This window comes from Chenopodium quinoa, unplaced genomic scaffold, assembly GCF_001683475.1.
Source record: "Chenopodium quinoa cultivar QQ74 unplaced genomic scaffold, ASM168347v1, whole genome shotgun sequence".
NCBI lineage: Eukaryota > Viridiplantae > Streptophyta > Magnoliopsida > Caryophyllales > Amaranthaceae > Chenopodium > Chenopodium quinoa.
In genome coordinates this window covers 1,353,579-1,378,254 of record NW_018743893.1, presented here as the reverse complement: position 1 = coordinate 1,378,254, position 24,676 = coordinate 1,353,579, and the positions used below count along the sequence as shown (strand labels likewise).

The 24,676-nt window shown below is 37.4% G+C and overlaps 1 protein-coding gene and 1 pseudogene across 1 annotated transcript; both read right to left on the bottom strand.

Moving 5' to 3' along the window:
• Window positions 1-5: 5 nt before the first annotated feature.
• Window positions 6-8,301, bottom strand: LOC110686718 (mannose-1-phosphate guanyltransferase alpha-like). The gene is made up of 15 exons (XM_021863324.1): window positions 7,921-8,301; window positions 7,366-7,463; window positions 7,143-7,243; window positions 6,949-7,027; window positions 6,744-6,804; window positions 6,605-6,651; window positions 6,408-6,500; window positions 6,183-6,273; window positions 3,594-3,642; window positions 1,765-1,881; window positions 1,506-1,653; window positions 1,312-1,404; window positions 1,154-1,222; window positions 393-435; window positions 6-297 (listed from the first exon to the last, which is right to left on the bottom strand). Exons 1-15 carry the CDS (start codon window positions 7,976-7,978, stop codon window positions 197-199), a joined length of 1,248 nt encoding a protein of 415 aa, XP_021719016.1. The 5' UTR covers window positions 7,979-8,301; the 3' UTR covers window positions 6-196.
• A 1,174-nt stretch (window positions 8,302-9,475) lies between these two features.
• Window positions 9,476-15,574, bottom strand: LOC110686717 (annotated as a pseudogene).
• Between the last annotated feature and the right edge of the window lie 9,102 nt (window positions 15,575-24,676).

The following is a 24,676-nucleotide window of genomic DNA, read 5'->3' as shown; positions in this document are numbered from 1 at the left end:
AAATATTAGAGGAAACAAAGGTAAACTTTTATTGAGTCAAAATTATTCTATTTGGAAAAACATATACAATTACGCATTAACAGTACAAAATGATGAAGATTGTCAGTATAAGATCTATGAAATTGATACATTGGGAAGAAACAGTATTAATAAGTTGACAAAAAAAAACGTGTTCATGGAGGTATCGACATCTTGGCTACAGTATGATTTCCTCCTGGACACTAACATTAAGAGTCTTGTTTGGAAGCACAATGCTCTTGATCACCACCACTTCATCTTCTACATTTACAGATTCCCCTGCATCAAAAAAAAAGCACCAAGCAATCAGGGCAAGGAAATATATACCGGAAGAGACATGAAACAACACATTCTACACGAGCAAGTACAAGTACCTAGAATTGTGATTCCAAGTTTCGCATTGTATTCTCCTTCCGCCTGTTAAGAATCATCAAATAACATCAGAAATCTTAAAAGCCCTACAAAAGTACAAACAGGAGAGATATAGCATACAACTCAAAACTAAAGGGTTTATAACCTCATAGACTCATAGTTGTTGAGCATTGGATGACTGCTCATTAAACATATACCCGAGCTAAAATTATAGATAAATTTTTATTTTGTTTCTTAGTGTAAAAACCGTAACAAAGCAAAAACTCATTCAGTTTACAAGCTTACAACATTCTTAATTCTAAGTTTTTGTAACATTCTAACAAGTATTGTGTAAGATCTTAACCATTAACTGCATGTCAAAATATATAATATGTGAAAATACAATAGTTAACAGAAATTTGAGCCTGCGCACAAGCCTTTCAAGTTGAGCCGTACGTCGTCATCAGCTCAACTTGTAAATACTTAGACCATGCTTGAGTAGCTCGCAAGCTCGCTAAGGTACTCATCACCCCTAGTTGAGCGCATAGCAATTTAGCAAGTTTCGTTGATATGAATTTAATTTCAGTAAGAGGATATATATATATATATATATATATATATATATATATATATATATATATATATATATATATATATATATTTTGACAAAAGTAAGAGGATTTATATGGAATGGTTTTTGCATATATCAAGCTGATATTCAAAAGCAAACATTGGTATATTCTAAGCAATGTAACATTTGAAGCAACATAATATAAATGCTTACCTGGACCCGAGACCATTTTCCAATTGTTGATTTCCACCCAACAATTGAATGGATAACAACTGCATTGTCCTGGAATATCAATCACAATTATTTACAGGTCAAAAACTTTTTCACAGAATTATATGCACATTTCAAATCTTTCAATATTTTAACATCACCTTGATTTCAACATCATCTAGAACAATACAGTTGATAAGCCTCGCACCAGCTCCTACACGAGCATTTGCAGAGATTGAAACATTTGGACCAATCTGTTGTCATTCAGGAGAATTTGTGTATAGAATTCAGAAAGTAGCACCATAGCAAGTTCTTGTATCAGATTACTCATCAAAACAAGGAGCATTAATTATACCTTTGCTGTGGGATATATTTTAGCTGAGGGATGAATGTATACATCGCCAATTATGGTTGCACTCTTTGTGCCATCACCACTTGACAAAAGATGTGGGGAGGTCACTCGAAATTGGTGCAGATAGAGACCAGAACATTTCAGAGACATTCTGCAATAATTGATAATTGATGATGGCGGGAAGAAATAATACTCAACAAGTTTCCACCAAAAAAAAAAAAAATATACTCAACAAGTTGATATTTATATGAATCCATCTTACCCAGGGGTCTTGATTTGCTCCCAGAAGTCCATGGTCTCATATGTATACAATTTTTTCTTTCCAGCTAGCGGTGTTAAAATATCTTGGTCCAGCCTCACAAAATCTGAGGGCAGACTCCTGTGAAAGAAACGGGAAGGTCTAGTTAGTCCAGCAATTTTGTTAAAATTGACAATCAATTAAATGCGAAATCAACGTCCAAGTACCCTAATAGCTACATAGGCTTATATAAGAATACATACACCTACCAAAAAATTACCGTCTTATCTAACACAACTAAGGTAAACATCGGCATTATTCCAATGCCTATAAACAGGAGCCGGCCTAGGGTGGGGTGGGAGTATCCTTAGCCCTTCACCATCATGGTAATAAAGAAACTTTTAAGTGATTGTTCCTTGATCTGACAAGCGCTGAACATACGCTACTTCACAATAATAAGATGCAAGGATAGTTAAATGCACCATGGGTCCATGGCTATAAGAGTATTAGTCCTAATTCCTTTAAAAAAAAAAAAAAAAAAGGACCATATGCTACTTCACAAGAATAAGAAAATAAGAAGCATGGGTATTTAATGCACCATTTAAATTTGATCCTAAGTCCATTAAAATCCAAAACTCACAATACAATGTATCCCTGATTCTATTGAAAATGACAATCAGACAAATAAGAATTCAACTCTATAATACTTCTCTAAAAATACCATGTGGATTTCATTCATATCCTCTATCACATTTACGTAAAGAGTGGAACATATATGCAAATCTAACCTTATACTACTATTTCAGGAAAAGGGGAATTATTTCCGATATAATATGACATTTTTCCTTCTTTATAAAGAAGATAATAGAAACTATGTTCTCCACATGAGCTTACAAAACTTAACCCTCAATCAGCAAACTTATGCTATAACCAGAAAACAATTTGACCTTTAAAACGAGACTTTAGATTTCAGCTGAATTGACCCATTCTCCAAATAGTGATATTCAAGGTTTTACGGATGATAGATTAAGAAAATTTGGAGTTACAAATCTTGAAAGATAACTTTCAATTTCTGATTAAGTTTGAAATTAATATAGGTCAATAGAAAACTAGCATATACTATGGTCAATAAGATTATCAAATTGCTTCATATATACCCTATCTTTTTTCTAATCTTTGGCACCCAGCTCCTTTAGCCTACAATCAATCAATCAAAGCCTTAATCCCATAAGTGGGGTTGGCTCCATGAACCAAAAGTAATTATTCCGTACAGTCATCCACAAAAATCTTCCTCCTCCATCCCTTACGATCAAATACCTCATTCTCATGCAAATCCATATGCTTCATATCCTTCCTAACTCTTTCCAACCAAGTCATTTTTGGTCTCCCACTCCCTCGTTTAACCTACAAGTGTAACAAATGTATACTTGCTGGAACAGGTAACAGAAGCAGAGTTATACTTCCTTAATTGTACGAAGATGTAGGGCTTCGATACAAACTAAAGCAGACAACATCAATAAAGTATAACACAATTGTTCAGTTGCCTGTAGCACAACAGAGGACCAACGTCAAGCCATGGACATTTACTTAAAGCTACATGGAGCTCTGGACTTTAGTCCCCATTCCAATTCCAAGTATCTTAAGGATAGCATTTTAAGAAGCCCCAAGTAGGCAGTGACTGAATTTGTCAAAGACCCATGTCTGTGTATTGCCATCAGTTTAAGAAAGCAAATGTGGTATTATAAAGAACACAAAGCAATGATCGTGGTGGAGGGTGACAGAGGACGTGCTCTGATAGCTGCTACATGTAATTATAAGCTAAAACAAGTTATAGAAATGGAGAAGAACATTACTTTGTTGCAGATTGAAGTGCTTCAAAGCTGGATACACGTCTCATATTGGCTGCAGGGAAAAGATCAGAATCAGATGTTAGTAGTTTCAATTAATATCAGACTACTGACAAGATTATTCAATGACATAACTAGCCATCACTCCCATAAAGAAAAGTAACACGTATCGGTTTATTAGACGTACGCTACAAGTTTTCCAGCCCTATAAAACTTGAATGCCTTGTGAATTGGGTTAGGAAAGAAGACAACAGGCACTAAGATGAAAATTAAATATCATATATCCTTTCTTCAACATTCGCATATTTCTAGACATTGCCTTTACTTATGTCACATTAGTCACCATGTAAAAATATTTCTCTTACAAAATTCTACTAGTGCTAATTGACAAAACAAGAATTCAAAGACACAGAAAAGTTTCACCACAAGAAATTTAATGAAGATCTGGATGTACAAGTAAAATTATTTGCAGCTTTTTATTAATGATTACTTGTTCTAAACTTGATGGAATGACTGAATGACATACTAGACAGTTTTTTTTACTGTGATTAAAACTCATTTAAAAAGAGCACTTTAGAAATTATAACACTATAGCTTCCCACATCCAAAGAATCTTCCACAGTCTCCATCCATCATCCATATTGGCAGATTTATACTTGAAATGAGAGCAAGGGCATCCTATTGAGAAGGCTGTAAGCAAATCATGCCTTTTGAGAACTTTTTTGTGCTTCATGAGATAATAACTACAACATCTTGAAAGAAACCTTATGGGTTGTTGAAGTGCACACTGGTCAGTTTTTATGATCATTTGATAATCAGACCAAGGTTTTTTTTTTTCTAAGTAAAGTCAAGGAGACACATTTCTAACATGGATAAAAAAACTCAACCTCAGACTGAGCATGGAGGATATTGTCGTTCTCTCCCTACTAGCCTCCTTGATCCCTCTTGGGTCTATGACATATTATTGGGAGCCATATGGTAAATAGATTATACTGGACCCAAATTATTCCTAGATCCTACTAGACCCCACTTTGAAACCTATAATTATACTACCTCCGTTAATTATTATGTGCAACTTTGGGGTATTGCACATAATAATTAACTGAGCCCAAGAACCATCCGCACAACTCCTCTGGTCCCTAGCTTTCTCTAAGAAACAATGTTATCAGCCTTACAAACCTCCTCCACGCATTTGATGGCTACAGCTCATATCATTGCAAAATATTCTCTCCTCACCAACTGAAATTTGTTTACTTGACATCTTAACTACTTTTTCTTCATTTTGTATCCCCCAACATGTGACTTCTCAACTGTTTATACTCTATCACGAGAGCTCTTTTATAGATAAAGCCATTAAGGTTGTGGTAGGACCTTCTGTCAGCCCTTATTTAGTGGAGGGGTTCTCTGTTCTTCCCTATGTTTGCTTCTAGGTCTACTTAAACTACACTATGATTTAATCAAAAGAGAAGACCTATTGCCTTGCCTTGCAATTAGAGATGACAAAATTCAAAATGTTGACTTATACTTGTATTGACAAACACTTCCCCAGTAATCTATGAATCTAGCACTTTAAACCTTTGGGAAACACCCCTACCTGGCAAGCCAGCACCTAAAACAAAACAGGAAAGAGAAGAAGATGATCATGTTTTGGCCACTTATCTAAACCTTTATGTTGTAGGATAGAAGAAGAGGTAGAGGTAAACAAGAAGGTTTCAGCCCTAGAGGATGAGGCTTACATGTTTCGAATCTACCGTCAATAAAAACCTTTCACTCGAAATGCTTTTAATGAACAAAACCAAATTAGTCATTCTTATGCATTAATAATTCCTTTTACTAGAGCAATCAAAATTATAATACAACCACAGTCAGGTATCTACATTGGATGCCAAATTGCCTATAGCTTAGTTTGATAAGAGTCTTGGGGGTAGAACCACCCAAAAACTGGGAACAAATCCCGTCTACACAACTGTCCTTGACATTCTTACACACAATAAAAAAATTAAAAAATAAAAAAAACCCATAAATGATTCTGAATCATGGAGATTATGGGCTGATTCTAATATCAATTATATCACATAGTTGTTACAGAAAAATAAACTATTCCGTAAGACCTTTCAATTTATAGGATTCCCTGTTGCCATAATTCTCCCTTGTGTCTACATTCTAAAACTCCATAAGGAAAATTTCAAACTCTTTACAACTCTTAACTTAGGCTTTAATTTAAATAACTAAACTGCCACGTTCAAGCAACTAAACTGAAAAAAAAATAATAATAAAAAAATAAAAATTGCTATATTATATGACATACATGTAATTACATGAACATAAGTTTATTGCACATCAATATAAAAGAACAATTCAATTATCTTCAAATGTGCATGCATGTGAATTCTACACATGACACAAGCAGTTATATACTCAAGACTCGGAGACAATTAAATCAACAATAGATGATCAGATACCATTCTGCAGGAATATTGGTGTAACTCGTGTTAGTGGTGACAACTTAGTTAAGAAGTGCAATAATGTAAAACCCCTAGGACATGCCCGAAAAAAAAAAGAAAAAAAAGAAAAAGAAAACTGTGGGTGAATCACCTGAATCTTTCCGGTGTCTTGAAACATCTTGGATGGCTGCAAATACGTCTGGTGTAAAAACATAGACCCCACAGTTTATTCTATCACTAACCTACATGATACAAACATAACATATTCAAGTACTAATAAAAGAAGATGCAAAGATGTTACTGCTTCATGATGTAAAGCTGGACCAAGTTAAAAAAGTAAAGATACAAAAAAGAAAGCTCAGGAAATTGCACATACAAAAGTTTCAGGCCTCTCGGTGTAATGCAAAACCTCATTGGTGGCAGGATCCGCAACCAATTCACCGAACTGGCTGGCAGACTCTGCAGAAACCTGTCAAGAGCACCTAACGAAAATTCAACGTACTGAAGCACTAATTATATAACACGTGCAAGATATATCCCCAAACTTATGAGTCACAAAGAGAGCTGACTAACCTTGCTGACCAATATAGTCCCCATTCCTCCATACTTTTTGTGGGCCTCTGAATATCATAAAGTAAATGGACTTACAAATTTTGAATACCCTTGAAGAGAAGTTATGATAAGATAGACTGTGACATAATAAGTAAATTACCAAGCATTTCCGGCAAAGGAAAACTACAGCAAACATCACAATTCAACAAGAATATTTGCGACTGCAGGACAAAGAAGAAAAGCAACCACATTGTCAGCTCCACAAGATCAACATACAAACGTTAAATTACACATTTACAAATATCAACAGCCATCAAGTTAATCTAATCATCTATAATCATAAAAAGTAATATGGAGAGCTTAACCGGACTGTCTTCCATGATTATATCCCGGAAATTATACAGGCATCCAGCAGAACCATGAGGCTTGTCTTCCTTCAAGTATCTGAACCACATTGACAAAAATGTTTCAAAAGTTACAACGATGATTCTATAAAAGGCTTCAAATTTCAACAAGACCAAAAATCCGATAGACTTGTAAGGGCTAAGGAAGCGTTCACCTGACAGGAACTTTCAACTCATTAGAAATTGAAGATACATATAATGCAAATTCCCGTTCTTCATAGAAACCAACCAAGTAAATTTGTGCTAGGTTAGGAATCTGCCAAGTGCCAACAAATTATAAATAAATTGAAATTTTGAGTAATGCATATTACAAAATTATTCCTAGAAAAAAAAAAAAAAAAAAAAAAAAAACAATTTCCAATTGTTGAAAGAAAATACCCTTTTACAAGCAGAAATTGGATGATGAACCATAGGTTGTCCAGCTAAAGGAAAAAGAGGTTTTGGTATATTCAGAGATAAAGGCCTGAATCGAGTACCTGCCCAAAAAAAAAACTAAAATTTTATCAAATCATGCACATCAAAATCTACAAATAGGTAATGGGTTCATTCAATTCTGCACAAATTAAAACTAAAGAAAAAAAATATACAATTCTATCGGATTATGCCACAAAATTCAATCAAAATTAACAAAATGGTGATAGACAAAAGGGTTCATTAAATTCTACACAAATTAGAATAATTAATTATAATTTATCAGATTATGCCACAAAATTTAATCAAGATCAACAAATTAGTAATGGCCTAATGGGTTCATATAATTCTACACAAATTACAATAAAAAACTACAATTCATCAAAACATGCCACAATAATTCCATCAAAATCTATAGATTGGTAAATGGGTTCATACAATTTCAATTCAACATAAACTAAAATCATGAGATTTATACACAATTAAAACCCAGAATCAGAATTATATTGGGGAATTGCATACCTTTAGTGGGTCCACCCACCATGATCACAGCTACAACTTTGTCATCTGAGGTCCCCATTGTTAAAATCAAACAAGTGAACAACTCCCACAAAAATTCAAGAATAAAGGACTTAAATTAGCATGGAAAGAAGTGATTTTTAATGTTAGCAATTGAAGATTTGAAGCGCTGAAACAGTGAGTGAGTGAGGATAATGGAGATCTATATTGTATAAGATACGAGGTGGTTGATTAATTTACACTCAAAGAGAGAGATTGATGAGCTGGAGGAAGGTAGGTTGTTGCCTTGTTGGTAATTTAACGTATTTTTTTGCATTGTTTTAAAGTTTGGCCATTTCTTGTGAATCCAAACGATTTCCACCGTCACACTTTATGTTCGATACAGGCGGATCCGCGGATATACTGGATCCGCAAATTATACCATGCATCTAAGACTCGAGCACACAGAACCGTGCTCTCCAAATTGGAACCACATATGAAATGTAAGCACGTGGTGCCATAGTGCGTGCATAGTACAAAGAATATGTAAATAATACTCTCTTCGTTTTTAAATACTTGTTCTATTTTTACTTTTTTTTTTGTAGGTACTTGTTGAAATCGTCTCAATGAAAAAATTATTAATTTTAAAATTTATATTAATTGATAATTAAAAATATAATTGATTAAAGATTAACATCGGCATACGTGTCCAGGAGAAATGAAGTAAGTGTCTATTGATACAACCTACATGACTATATTTAATCCTATATTTACAAACACTGCTCAAAGAATCAAAACGGGTATTTTTATTTCATTCACTGAACTGGTCACATATGAATTATTTTTTACGAGTATCTTCTATGATTTCAACAAATACTAGATGATGAAAATAAATAAAAAAACAAAAAAAAAAAACAGATATGATAATATTGTTGTGGATCCCTTAATTAGGAGTGTAATATCCATCATTTGGGTGTGTCATTTTTTTTTTTATTTTTTACGAGAGGTGTAATATTTGATTTAACAGCATTTCATGACAGAAAAAGAAAAAAAAAAGGAAGCTAATCTACATCCATCAATATTATGATTTACATCTATTCTTTCCCTCAACCTTTGCAATTTATATTTTCTACTTCATTATGAATTTATAATGGCTATCTTCAATAGGTGGTCAGAAACACTCTAATCTGGGGGGTTTGGAATCCAATGATACGAATAACATTCAAGCTAAGCAATTTTTCTATTCCCATCTTCGCCAATATGTGAGGTAATAATGAAAAGATCAAATGTACCTTGCTTATTCACGACAAGTTCAACACTGTGAGCCAAAATGAACTGTAAAGCCTTATATATGTGTATAGCTAATGGGCCAATGTTGTAAACTCTAATCTCTTTTAGGATGTATATATATACTTGTTCATACAGTAATACAACTACGGAAAATTAATTCCTGACATGGTATCGGAGCCTCTATACTCTAAACACTAAAAACCCTAAAATTCTGATTTTTTTTTCTCTACTGTTTGATTGATTGAGATGGGTGACGATGGAAAGCTCGATGGGTGACATGAACACACAATAAAAAAAAATTGTATGTCCATTAATGAGAGGATCAAGTATACATAGTACATACTTCATTGCTTAAAAGATTGAAGAATGAGTATCCACCAAGTAGTACAGTACAGCACACACATAATACACTCTTAATATTCAGCTCTTTATTCAAACTATGTAAGCTCTCTATTTCAATCCTGACAAGTTCCTCGATATCTCAATACCTCCATCGCTTTAATAACACCCACTAAAATTCCTTCAAAGCTTTGAAGGATTCTTGTACCATCCCCATGGTTCATCAGAGATATATTCAGTCACTTGTTTGATTATCAAGTAATTCTCAATACCCCTGCAGAAAAAGTCAAGGAAAAAACTCAATTTACAAGAGCTAAGAGCAATTTGTTTACGTCTTTCATGCAATCAACAAATATGTCAGAAAAAGCTATAAGCTAAATTTCCTCATAAACATCTCTCTGTTGTCAACTTTTAGGTTTATTTCCCCTAACTCAGACAACAACATTGATAGAATACTATGAAATATTCTTGAGTCTTGACCATAGATACATATTTGGTCAACCCAAGACATAAATTTGTTAACATGAAGGCCCTTTCAAGTTACAATGGTTCCTATACTAATTCACAATTTATAATGTGTGATGCTGAAAAAGGCCTAATTTCAGATAGCAAATAAGAGCACCACAATAACTCAAGTAATTTGAAGAAATTACAAGAATAAATGCATTGTACCATAGAGAAAATCGTTTATGCAGTAGATAGATAATGTATAAGAGAATTGATACTCAATATCATAAAAATAGGATGCTGCAAGAACAAAGAGAACTGATCTTATTGGACAATGGACAAAATCTAACAAACACTTTCTCTAAACTCTCCTCTTTCCTGACCCCTTTCCTCTTCTCCAATATTCATCTCTCCAATCCATCCTATCCTCATTCCCTAGTTATGATCCTTCCCAAAAGTTTGCCTTTCTTCGTCACCAGAACTTTCCATGTAACTGATCTGTTTGGGTCAATAATCTTTATATACTGCTTCTGTAGTCTAAATAGAAACAGTGTCTACAAATGCATTAAGGCTGTAATCGCTACTTTTCAAAGTTAACTATACAGGATCATCAAAAATGTTGAAAGCAGGAAGGAGACACAAGCAGATTGCTATGGGTGATATGCCAGTGTTAATATGTTCTGTATATACCCTAAATTTGAACAGTTTAATGCTATATGCGCATCAGAGCTAAAAGATTGTGCATCATTTATAGATCAGGATTCCAGGAATTAATAGTACAACCGCAAAAAATTAAGGTCTCACCATTCTCCAAGTTCACGTCCAAAGCCGCTGCGCTTGGTGCCACCCCATGGAGCTTGGCAAAAGCACGGTTGTGAGCAATTTACCCAAACAATTCCAGCTTCCAGTGCCTGGATCAAAGCATAAATAAACAGCATAAAAACCTTGGTTTGACAAATAGTTCGACATTCAAATAAGCTCTAATAGATGATAATTCTCACCTTTGTCACTTTCTCACACCTTTCAAGATTTTTGGATAGCACAGCAGCACCTAAACCGTATCTGTGAAACACAGAAAATGGTCAGAATAGGATGCTCATGAACTGGGAGAGCAGGTGTACAGAAGGTAAGAGTCTTAAAATATATTTTGAGCAGCTCCACAATTCAAAAGCCTTACTGGGTGTCATTTGCCAATGCGATGGCCTCTTCATCAGAACTAAAAGTTTTAACACATAAGACAGGGCCAAAAACTTCATCCTTCCATATTTGCATGGACGTAGAGACATCACTTATAATTGTTGGTTCAATGAAATACCCTTTCTTCAAATGCTGCATAGTTCCATGACTATATAATATTAGGTTATAGAAACTACATTAGTGGCTAGTAACAAGTACACGCACTAATTTACCTCAGGACGAGAGCCTCCACACAAAATAGTTGCACCCTCACTCTTTGCAGTTGAAATGAACTTCAAAACTTTCTCATACTGAAGAATATGAAGTAAACATTAATTGGCCGTGCAACATAGCTAAGAATAAATAAAGCCAAAAAGAAAAGGAAAGAATTTATCAAACCTGCCCCTTGCTGACAACAGGACCAAGCCGGCAGCCGTCCTCAAATGGGTCAGCAATCTTAATGTTTTTGCACCATTTCACAAGCCTGTCCAAAAATTCAGCTGCAATGTTTTCCTGAAAAGATTGTAAGGATTCAACTTTACGAAATTATACTGTAGAGAACCTCACCTACATATATCATTTATATCAACACAAAAACAATAAACCATCGAAATTCAGGAGATATTCTGTTGCAAGTGGACACTCACATGAACGAGCAGTCTAGATGTTGCACTGCAGATTTGACCATTAGTCCAAAAACAGCCAAAAGCAGCCTATTCAGCAGCTGTCCAATTTAAAATAGATTTTGACATGTTATGACATGTATTTGATCGAAAGGTTTACTAGATAATAAAGCACCAACGTTGCCTGAACTTAATGCCACTAACCTTGATCCAAATCAACATCTTCAAAGACGATAATTGGACTTTTCCCACCAAGTTCTAATGTAACAGGCTGCAGTTCATGTTAGAAATGATGTTGTCAAAGGAACTATAATTAATTTCACAAAAATATATATGGACTAAACATGCTATGACATACCTTGACCAGTTGAGCAGCAGAAGACATAATCTTGCTACCAGTAGCAGTGCTCCCAGTAAATGCAACCTATTGAACAGAAATGTGATGGACAGAAGCATATGAAGAAGAGTTCACATCCACATATTCAATATTCGGGAAGCTACACAAATGCAGTAAGAATGTAAAGCTTAAAGTGGACAAGGAGCCAAGGATGAACCTTGTCAACATCAGGGTGGGATGCTAATGGGCCACCAGCTTCTGGGCCATATCCTGACAATATATTTAGCACACCTGGAGGCAGTCCCACTTCTCTGCACACATCAGCCAATTCTAGACAAGTCCTGATATGAGAAATCATGTAACAAAGTATTAGTATAACAGAAGCATCAGAAAGTGATTCTAGCTTGAAATGTTTTGACAAGAAACATACACAGATGCCATTTCTGAGGGCTTAAGTATTGCTGCACAACCAGCAGCAAGAGCTGGAGCAACTTTCCATGTAGCCATTAGAAGTGGGTAGTTCCTTCAGCAAAGAAAAAATAGCAACACTATGCATCAAATTTAGCTGTAAAGAGATTTTAATCCAAATACCTTATGAACTATAGTATACTCAGTTTAGGTTAGATGTCAAAGTCAAGTGTGTGATTAGTGTAAAATTCGCATTGCAACTAAAAAAACGGAGGAAGAATAAGATTTACATGCATGGGAGGCTAAAAAGAAAATTTGCTAGCATCTCATAGCCCATATCTATAGTCTTATTTGTCTATCTAGATGATATGGACATATGGTCCACCAAAAAAAGGTACTCAGTACACATAAAGACAATTAAGATTGATCATGTGATACAAAATGACACTAACTATCTTGTGTTCTTGTGGTATCATGTTGTACTTCCTCAATTTGACTGATTGCCTTGTCAATTTAACAACATTACTACTATCTTCCCTTAATAAATCTGATGACGCCAACAAATGGGATTTCTTTAAAGTTGTTTCAATTTCGCCTTTTTATTTTGAGGGATGAGGGCTAAGGTCAAAACTTACCACGGAGAAATTAACCCAACAACACCAATGGGCTGCCTGAGCACATGAGACTTGAATGTCTCCATAGGAAGGGCAATTGGAGCCTTTTGTTTAGCATCAAGAGCTTCTGCTTGATCAGCATAGTATTCAAAACACCCAGCAACATCATCCTGTACATAAGAACAAAAGCCTTGGTTACTAATTAGCACTCAAAAAAGACACAGAATCAAGAAATATTGAATACAAGATTACGAGCTTACAATGTCCCATGCTGCTTCATCCAAAGGTTTTCCACAATCCATGGCTTCAAGCTTTGCAAGTTCATCTTTTCTTTCTGTTACCTGCATGTGAAGATAAAGTTAGGCTTGATATTGCCACCCCTGAAGTCCACACCAGTATCAAGCAGATCCATATTTTCTACCGAAGTACCACGTATAAAGATAGAGAGAGGCGAAACATAATTTATTTGGAGATTTGCAGGTCCAATGAAGCAAAATGAGGGTTTGTGTGTGTTTGGGGGTTGGGGGGGGGGTGTGAAGGAGATCTCCAAAGAGAATTCCCAGCCAAAGGCAAGTGATTAAGCATCTTACAACTAAAGGATACAAGGAAGGTGGGAACTTTGTTACTAAGCTACCACCTGATTCTCTACCAATATATGACCCTTGAAGGATTACATACAAGTGAGTCTTGAACGCTTAAATTGAAACAAAATTAAAGGAATGCTTTAAAATCTCCTGTCTGACCCTTTATATCAATCTGTATCTAATACTTGGCCCTAAGATGATGAAACATAAATCCACTTTGACCATATTCTCAATGCCCCATGTCCCTGTTTAAGTAGATATGTCAAACCGACTATAATAAGGTAGTAACAAATTGCAGGATTATACCAATGGGAAACGAGGACAGTCAGCCTTACTTCCCAAGAGCTGGGAAAGCCAAGACAGACCTTAAGACTGTTATAAAATTTACACCTGGGAAATCCACCACAATAGTAATTAAACATTCAGTGGTATCAACAAAAGTGCTCAAATTCTCTGACTAGCTAACCAACAAGTTCACTCAAACTACTAGAAGATCCGATTGGCATTAACACACACCTCAACTTAAATAAAAACTAAACATCCATCCATAGTATTTTCATCCATTTAAAATGAAAGTTGAAATGTTGCTCAAGAGAGAATCTTGAACTCAAATGAAATAAGGAGAAATGATATATCTTAATGTCTTCTGCAAATTCCCACTAGAAGCGAAAATAAAGACATTTAAGATAAGTAACCAACACTTGTAGTACAATCAATTAGCAGATTAACTTCTAATCTCCAGCTAGTAGCTTTTAACATTAAGCTAACTTTCATCTTTCACCTAACATCCTAACAAAGTTTGCCAAACATATACTATATGAGCTATTCGTTTTATCACTCCTCCACTTCAATCAAATAGAATCATCAAACCCGAGTGTTCCGATTCACCTACAGTTCCAACCTCCAAACAACTACCACTGGTACTCCAACTACACAAACTTATCAAAACATGATCACATTACCAAATCAGATCAAATAAGCCACTGAATAACTAGCACTGGTACTCCACCTACACAAACTTATCAAAACATGATCACATTACCAAATCAGATCAAATAAGCCACTGAATCCATACCTTCTTAGCGATAGCACGTAAGTACTTGGCACGATGAGCTCCAGATGCAGCTGCCCAATCTGCCCCTTTGTTCCTCTTAAGAGCCTTTCTAGCTGCAGCAACTGCAAGCTCCACATCCTCAGCAGTTGCTGCCGGGATGTCACCTATAAAAAGTAAAACCCCATTTTGATTAATACCCAGTTCATTAAATACAATATTCAATCACTTTTAAAAATAAAAAATATCAATCTTCAATCATCGGATCCAAACAAAGTAATTTCAATCCCCCAATAAACCACTCTATCACCTTCCAATCAAACCCCATATTGACAAATATGTCACCAGTACTACATCAAGTTCAGAGAAGATTGAAAGAAACTTCAAATTTCAACAAATACCCAAGTCAAAAAAATGCAATCACAAACTCAAATCCCAAGAAATCACACTATCAGAAAAATAAATAAAAAATCCCATCAAATTATACACTATAAGCAAATCTTTAGGAGTTGAATAACACAATGCTAGGATCTTAATCAACTACAAATGAAGAAATTAAGCTCAAAGCATGAAATTTAAAAAGATTTTTATTAAAAAAAAATTAAAAAGGGGAAGCAATTAATCCAGTAAACTAACCGATGATCTCTTCAGTGGAAGGATTGATGACAGGAATGCGATTCTTGTTGATGGGTTCTTTCCATTCCCCGTCAATGAATAGCTGACGAGAAGGAATCGCCATTTTTCCTTGGATAGAGAAAAATGAGTAGAAATATAGAAAGTTGATGAAATAATAAATGATGAAAGAAAGAGGATTTGAAGGAGAAAAAACACGTGATGATTGAGGGACTATAACCGCTATTGTACTATGTATGGATTATTCTAGAATGGATTGGAAATTGTGCCACGTTATAGTGTAATTAAGTTCTTGAAAATGATATCCTACCTTAAAAAGGTGCATATAGGCGCATAGCAATTATTTATTTAGCGTGTATATAGGAGGGCGATTTGGGGTTTTCAATTTTTTTTTTGTTTGATTTTTTTTCTATAGTGGTACATTCATGTGTACTATTATGTTACAGTGGTACATTCATGTGTACTATTATGCATGTATAATGTACCATTAAGTATAAATTGTCTTAATAGTACTTATGCACGTAGTGTACTTTTTACCATTATATTTTCTACCAAAATTCCTTATACTTTGGCCCACTTTCATGTGACAAACTTCAACTTAATTTCAAGAATGTCATCCTATATGTTTGCTAACATATAGGTGCTATGCGCCTATAGTTATTCACATTAGAAATCTATTAATCTATTAATTTAATCTATTACTAAAACAGAGTATGTTGACGTTGACGTTGCCGATGCCTATATGTCGCTCTCTCAATAAAAAAAAATTCCCGCCTAAATGGAAGGATGATGTCATCTTTTAATTTTTCTTTTTTTTTGAGCTATCATATTTAACATTTTTGAAATTTAAATATTGGTAGCTTCTACATTACAGCTAAAATCACCTAGTAATTAATCTATAGAAATTGAAATAATTTTACATCAATCAATAATCAATAATCAATAATAACTATATACTAAAAGACACATAAGCAATGACACGTGTCATCTTCTGGTGTGTCCTAAGTTTAGGTTTTTTTTTAAATATAATTCTATTAAAAAAAACAAATCTTATACTAAAATAGTTTCTAATCTTATAAAATATAATTACTTAAAATAAAAAAGATTTGACATATCTTCTTTAATACTAAAAGACAAGCCAGCAATGACATGTGTCATCTTCTGATGTGTTTTTTTTTTTGAATAAAATTCTATTAAAAAAATAAATCTTATACTAAAATAGTTACTAATCTTATAAAATATAGTTACTTAAACTAAAAAAGATTTGACATATCTTTAATACAAATATTTGTATAGCTACGAAGTATAAAAAATATTCTTAATATAATTTTGATAATTTTCTGCGTCATTTTATATCTGACATATCTTTCGTAATCCTTTATTTTAATTGAAATTTGTCAACTATATTTTTAATTTTTTTTAAAAAAAAAAAACTAATTATAATAATATTTTAATAATAGTTATTGAAAATTACCGCGCATGGCATGGGAACTAACCTAGTTTGTTGTTTATATTGTCTTTTTGTAGAACTGTGACTCTGTTTGTCGAATACTCAGTAAATTGTTGGAGCAGTTTTGGTACTGCTAACAGTTAGAAACTTGAAATTAGTTATTGGATCGAGCGAGAGTGAGGGATGGCTCAAGTGGTTAAAACTTCTCTCTCGATATCAATTGATCTTGAAATCGATTGTCATCGCTAGCCCTTGTGGCTCTCTAAATACCAAAAAAAAGTTAATGTATCGAGCTACCTGGGTTCTATTCTTTAAAATAAAGCATGTGAATAATGTAGAAGTCAACATGGTGCAAATATTTAAAAACGAAGGAAGTACAAAATTGTCAAGTGATTGAACCATAAACTAAAGAATCAAGGGTTTAAAGGTAAGGGTATATAGAAGGAATATTCTTATTGATTCAAGGAAAGGGATTTTTAGTAATTTTCTTGTTAGTTGAAGAGAAAGAGAAAAGCAGCGGCCCCCTGATAACTTGTTATTTTGTATGATTTTAAAGTGATTTTGAGCCTTAGAATTGTGGGAAATCAATGCTTAGTTCACTAATTACTCTATTTTTATGCATTTTTGGTGTATCATATGCTTCACGGGTTTGCTAGTGTTTTGGTGCATATTTAGGTATAAATATGGCACTTTGAAGCTTTTGGACAAAGAAGAAAAGAAGTTGGAGACAAGAAGAGGAAATAAGGGAGCTATGGAAGAATGAAAGAAGCAAGGAAAAGTGTACAAGAGTGAAATAAGAGCATTTGGAAGGGTTTTGGAAGGATTTTTTCACTAAGGTCAACTTCAAATGACTATAAATTTTTTTCTACTCAAGTTTTTGAAGTGATTCAAATTGGAGATTAAAGTTCATCTCAAGAGCTATCCAACGACTTCTTACATGCCTTATTCCAATGAGTAATGAAGAAGTTATGACCTTCCGAAATGAAGCTGTTTCGCCAGAAAAAGCTGCACATCCGTGCCAACTGATGCACGTCCGTGCCAATTCATGCACGTCCGTGCCAATTCATGCACGTCCGTGCCAATTGATGCACGTTCGTGCAAGGTCAGGCAGTAGCTATTGTTCTCATTTTAACAGGTCTGCACGTTCGTGCAACCTTTGGCACGTCCGTGCCGACCTGTAGACGGGTCGATTCTTGGTTTCTCCGTCCTTTTACTTGGGGGTTATATAATATCCCTTAGCTTCATTTGTAAAGGGGGGATCTTCTTAGTTTATTTTTAGCTTAGGTTAGGGTTTTTAGAGAGAGAAACTCTCATTTTCTAGAGAGAGAAAGTGAGAAAATCTTGTTGAAAGCTTGGAATATGAAGAATTGAAGGAAGGAGACTTGAAGATTTGGATACTCCTTGCAATATCAATGAGAATTTCTTACTCTCTCTCCTATTTTGTTATTCTATTTACTTATTTTTGTATCTTTTCATCCTTAATTACTTGTTTATGTTAGATTAGTGTTTGATTTCATGTTCTTAGTTGTTAATTCCTTTAGTTTTGCAATTTATTATGATTTGTGAGTAGTTCTTTTACTTGGGATTGTTGAAATCATTGATGAATTCACAAATACTTGTTTGTATGTGTTGATTTAGCTAATGTGGGATGTTAATTAGTTGAGCTTAAGTGGTTTCATTGTTAGTTCTTGTAAGTGGCCATTGCTAGAACTATTTATCTAAGCTTTCTCAACGAAGGATCGAGAAATGAACTTGAGTTAGCTCCCTTATGCTTGATTGACCCGAAATGCCATGAGAATAGGAATTTCCGATCAAGGGAATGTTTATGTCATCGTGATTATGCTTTAACACTTGTTTTATGCTTTGTAACCACGAGAGTAGGTTACATTCATGATTCAAGTAATCCCTCTAGCTTGAGAGAGTAGTTGGGTGCCTTAGATGACTTCCCCTAATTTATCCCCAAATTGCTATGTCTTGTATGTTAAATTGTAGTTTGTGAACGACTTAATTGGTGGATACCTTCCCAAGATCCTCTTTATTATTGTTTGTAGTTTTTCTTCATAACTCATAACCCAAAAAGACTTGACTTAGCTTATCACAAATCGATATTTGTTAGTGCTCCCCTTAGTCCTTGTAGGATCGACCCTTACTTACCCTTTCTACCCATTAGAGAGACCGAGTTAGGTTTTTATCTTTGGCAGGCTCGACGACGGCTTATCACCCCCCTCCTGCACATGGTCAGGTGGTGTTATAAAATGAATTTTAATAAATAAAAGAAGGGTAAATGAAAAAGCAATTGTAAAGTAAAAAAATAGGATTGCTAGAGGAGAGAGAAAACATAGGGGCTTTGTAGAGTAACGGGTCGAAGAAAATTGCGAATTTGAAGGTGGCAATTCGAAGGTGGCGATTTGAAGGTGGCGATTTGAAGGTTGCGAACACCAGTTTGCGATTTGAGCTCCGCTGATTTCGAAGAGTAGTCCCGCTGTGTTGGGTGACCTACTATGCTCGTCCAACGAACGCCAGGAGGAGGTTCACAAGTTAGTGGAGGCATGGGATAAAAGGCAAGGGAAATGATTTACCTCAATACAATGCAGTTTGTAAATATTTTTGTGGTTGAAAAAACATGTGTAGGTGATGATGGTAGTAGGTGATGCTGCTAGTATGTGATGCTGCTAGTATGTGATGCTAGTACTTTACGTTTAGGCACTATCTTTTGCTATTTCGGTGGTACTATTTCAGATCATGTTTGGTATACCATTATATGGTTTGATGATTTTTCTAGTATGTATGTCAAACCTTGGGTACATACCAATAGAGTGACTATTGGTTTGCACTTTGACTATAGGTATACCACACTTTTGTGAACTATATTATCGTATAAAGTAAATTATATTTTCCTATATTATTATTATATGTATGTTCATACATTACAACACTTGCATCATTATATTAGGATGCAAAATATTTGTCATAAGGATGTTGAGGCTCCATTTGTAGGATCTACAAGACCTTTGGCTTTTATATGAAACATACATCTATCGACGTCCTACTAGGTTGACATCGTGGCAAGTAGTATTTCCCCAAAATCTATCATACTTATTACTAATTACACCTCATTGACAACGATCTATTTCTATTTCATCATACACCTTGTTTCGGGGTTTTCTGATGTCCTGCGGGAGAGTTACAATTCCGAGACTGGAACCGGACGCCTGTACCTGCAAAATAACGGAGACTCCTGAGAGCTCCGCCTCCAACGGTCAAGTTAGTACCTGATTAAGGAGTAATTAATACAGAAATTAAAGTAATAAGGTCTCTCTAGGTGAGAGTATTTAATGAAGGTAATCTGCTTTGCTAGCGAGATCAGCCGGTTATTAGTGTGTTCCGTTCATTATTCGGTCCCCCGATTAATGAGGATTAATCGAGTATTTATAGCCTTGGGAAGCGTGCAACTCTCTAGGTTTAAGGTAAACCTAGGGCCGAACGGGCTTCTAGACTGAAATGGGCCTTGATGGCCGGTTGTCCCATTTGGCATGGGTGGACACGTGGCGTGTCTTAAGTGGTCCGTGGAGGACGCGTGGCGGAACCTGGTTGGTCCACTTGTCAAACGGCGCTTGGTGGATAAAAATCCCCTAATCATTTGCCCCTCACAGGTGGCACGCGACTGGTCACGTGTCGCCTGTGACAGGCGTCGCACGGTGACAGGCGACAGCCCGTTACAGGTGTCACCTTGCAGACGGCCGGGAGACTCTCCCGCCCAAATTTGAATTCGGAAGCGACCCTTCGCCTTCTCATTTTGCCTATAAAAGGAAGTGCTGACTTCGGTCATTTTCACATTTGAGAATTTTTGCGAGAACATTCGGACCCCTGAACTTGCTCTGACATTTTCGGACTTTTTCTGCCTACCGCCTGTTCTGACAAGCCGACTGACCCGAACTTTCAGGACTTCATCAACTGTCATCCATTCAGGTAACTCAGTTCTCTTACTCTTAATTTTCTTTTTATTTTTTGAAATGGCACCATGGAAGCACACGACACGCCCTAAGTTAGTGATCAGCCGGTCACCGGGGACGGCTGAATCTAGGACTAGGAGTGCCGCCTGCCCTTTTCTGGACCCATCTTTGCCCTTTATACAAAGTCCGACTGAATCTGTGTCTATGCAGAACGTGATGGCCAGAACAAAAAAGACTGCTAGAATATCAAACTCAGACGGCTCCTCCCAAAGGGTACTCCTTAGCGAAACATCTGACCAGGCGCCAGATGTGGAACGAGGCGACTGTCAAGCTGACAGTTCTGAGAGAGGGACCAAGGTGTTCCCTTCTCATCTAACCGTGGACATGTCCAATTTACCTTCTGCTCCTTCTAAGGGAGAGGAGGCGGGCCCCTCTAGGAGAGGGGAGGAGTCGTCCTCTTCGGACTCGTCAGGGGACGAGTCCGATTCCAGCTCTTCTGACCATAGTTCTTCTGACTCAGAAGAAAAACATAACCGCCTACAAGAGGCGAGAAGTTCCCATGCAGTGGAGAAGGGGGATAATTGGGCAGAGCCGTCCGCCTCTTACAGAGAGGAAAACACCCCCTACTACTGCAGGGTGCCCCGGGGCCGGATCGCAACCATGCGAGACAACGTGGCTAGCTTTATTGCTAACCACAAAATGGGCCCGGAGTATTTACTGTTTGTGCCGGATCCAGAAGATACTGTCGTCTGGCCGGCTGGTACCAGCTATGGTGACGGCTGTTTTGGCTGCTATGTGGCGGCCATCAAAGCTGGTCTGCGCTTCCCATTACATCCGGCTGTTCAGCGGATTTTAGATGGGTATGATCTGGGGTTATGGCAGTTAGCCCCCAACTCTTGGGTAAACGTACTCGGCTATGTGGCCGGGTGCGAACTGAACGGGGTGGAGCCAAGCTTTGAGGCTTTCGCCCACATGAACTATCTCAGCCGGACCCCTAAGTCGGGAGGTACCGGCTGGTATCAACTAACAAGCCACAGGGGTTACCTCATGACGAGAGGTAAGGCAAACAAATGGAAGGATTGGCGGAACACCTTCCTTATTATCGAGAGTTCAGACACGGAGCTGAACAAACGTTTTAACAAGTGGAACAGAGATCCGCCTCTTCTTGCAGGCGGCCGCAGCATGCCGCCTGTTCCCCCAAAGGCTAAAAGAGAGATCCTAGACAAAGGACTCTTCAAAGTAGAGACTAGGGTGAACTCTACTTCAGGGGTACGAGAGCAAGTACCCCTTCACTGCGTCCCGAGCTTCAAGTGGCTCTATGATGAGTACTTCTTGGCCGCCTGTGGCCTCGGCAGTCGGTGCTCTAGAGGTAGCCGGCCTGACGAATACTCTGTTTTCTCACGCCTTGTTTACTTGGGATTTTTACTAACTTTGCTGTTTATTTCTTTCAGCCGACGCCATGAGTAAAATAACAGCATCTAAGACTGCGGCGGCCATGCTGCGGGTTTCGCTAATGAAGCAGTCGTACGCCGACTCCCCCAGCAAGGAGGCACCCTTGGTAAGCTTTGAAAACTCTTCCCCTTTAAGTTGTATTATGCATATACTAACTCTTTTTGTTTTCAGTCTGGCACTCCAAGGGCTTCTTCCTCGCAACAGCCGGACCCCAAGGCCCGGAGGACGACTGTTGCAAGCTCTCCTGGGTCTTCCAGGAAAACAGTGGCGGCTGAGAAGCAGCCGGCCACTTCTTCAAAAACCCAAGCGGGGCCGCCTAGATGTATGGACCCTTGCTTGTAAAAACTCACTCTTGCTTCCTTCTTGATTAGGTCTAACTTGTTTTTCCTTCTGCTTAATGCAGCCGGCCCCCAGGGACTTGACTTGGTTGAGGTAGCCAAGTCAATGGTTAAAGTAGTTCCTCCCTCTGACAGGGAGGCGGTCAAGGGTGCCGGCACCCTTGACCTCGATGGAATTTCGGGGATCCTAGCTGAGGTATACCCTTTTGAAGTTCCAGGACGCCTGTTAACCCTTATGATTGGAAACTGACGCCTGTTTTTCTTTGTACTTAGGCCCTGCTCCGAGTCAACAGCCTTCGCAAGCCGATTGATCGGAAAAACAAAGAGGTAAAGGCCGCAAAGGCTATGGCCGCCTCCAGCTGTGATAAAGCAATGTTTCAAATTGCCCAAAATGAAGTACTGACCATTGATCTTCTTTATTATCAGGCGCAGGCGACCGCCGCTGTTCGGGCTCAGCTAGAGGCGGCCCAAAAGAAGGTTGACGAGCTGGAGGGGACCGTCACCAAACTTAAAGCCGAGCTGAAGCCCCTTCGTCAGAAAATGCACTCTTACGAAGCCATGGAGAAATCTTTGGCTAACGTAAAAGAACGCCTGGTGAACCAGGAGAAGAGTCTTACCCAAGAGCTCTCGGACAAGGCCGAGCAAGAAAAACAAGAGCTCGTCCGGGAGATGGTGGAAGACTCCGCCCAAATCCAACGCATGACCTGGGAACGACTGTTCCCCAGTGCCGACTTTGCCTCATGGGAAAGAACGTACCGCCAGTGTTCGGAAATATATAATCAACAGATCCTGGCGGCTGCTGAAGAAGAGGCGATGGACGTTGCGTTGGAGGAGGAAGAGCCGGTTGTGGCGCTTGTGCCACTTGGGGGAAAGGCATCAAAAGATGATGCAGCGAAGGCCGAGTCCAGCAAGAAGAGTGCTGACCAGGCGGCTGCTGCTGATACTGAACTGCCCCCTTCTTAAGCTTTAAGTATATTTTTTTTTTTTTCACGGCCTGCGTGCCGTTTGCTTTGTAATTACCCGGCCAGGGGGCCGGGGTTTTGAATATTCTGCTGGTCTTTTATGGCCGGCTCATTTTAATCAAATTTTTTGTTTTTGTTCAAATTTGTCTAAGTATTTGAAATTTGCTCACTAGACAGACTGTTGTGTATGGCCGAACGTTAAGACAGGTACAAATAGTAAGTATGCCGCCTATGCCCCTGGACGACTGGTTGTCTGTTTCCAGGATAGATGATCAGTCGGCCATTTAATCAATCGGTATTCGAACTCTTTATTCAATTTGACCAAGTAAATAGAATTACCAAGTAGCCAAGGAATTTAAGTAGGAAAACAAGCGGCGGGTACCGGTTGTTTCCCTTTATTGCCAATGTTGGCCTCTAATTTGTTATTTGTTAACCTAGCAAGAGTATTGGTTGAGAGCCTTTGTTTATTAAAAACAAGTGGACGACTCGTACCTTTTAGGCTCAGTACTAAGTTTGAGTGACTATTAAGTTAACATAGGAGTTACTTAGTCTTCGTCACAATCTTGATTGAGTAGTAAAGGTATCAGGCGGCGTAGGCCGGCTAGACCCCTTGATTTACCAATGTTTGTTGGCTATTTACTCAATAGGTTATCCAGTAGGAATAGGGGTTCGAGTGCCCTTGTTTGTATAAAACAGGCGGACGACTCAAACTTTTTAGGTTCCGTACCAAATTTGAAGGAGTGACTATGAGTTAACTTTGGAGTTACTCAGTCGCCGTCACTTTTGTTTGAGAAGTAGAGGTACCAGGCGGCGTAGACCGGCTAGACCCCTTGATTCGCCAATGTTTGTTGGCTATTAACTCAATAGGTACCCCCTGCATTTATCCCAAGTAATACAGGCGGTCATCTGACTCAGATGTCAACTGCTACCTCTGGTTTGGTTAGTGATAGAGTTATCCTTGTCTCAAAAACGGCTACGTGGTTGCCCTTTGGGGCAGTCGTATAGGTGCCGTGTAATTAGTTTATAGAACAATGTTCCACCCAAAAGGGAGCTGCTCTCTGCGACGAATTTCATCCGAATGGATGCCGCCGGACGCCTGCTATAATGTTGGGACAGGTCGGAT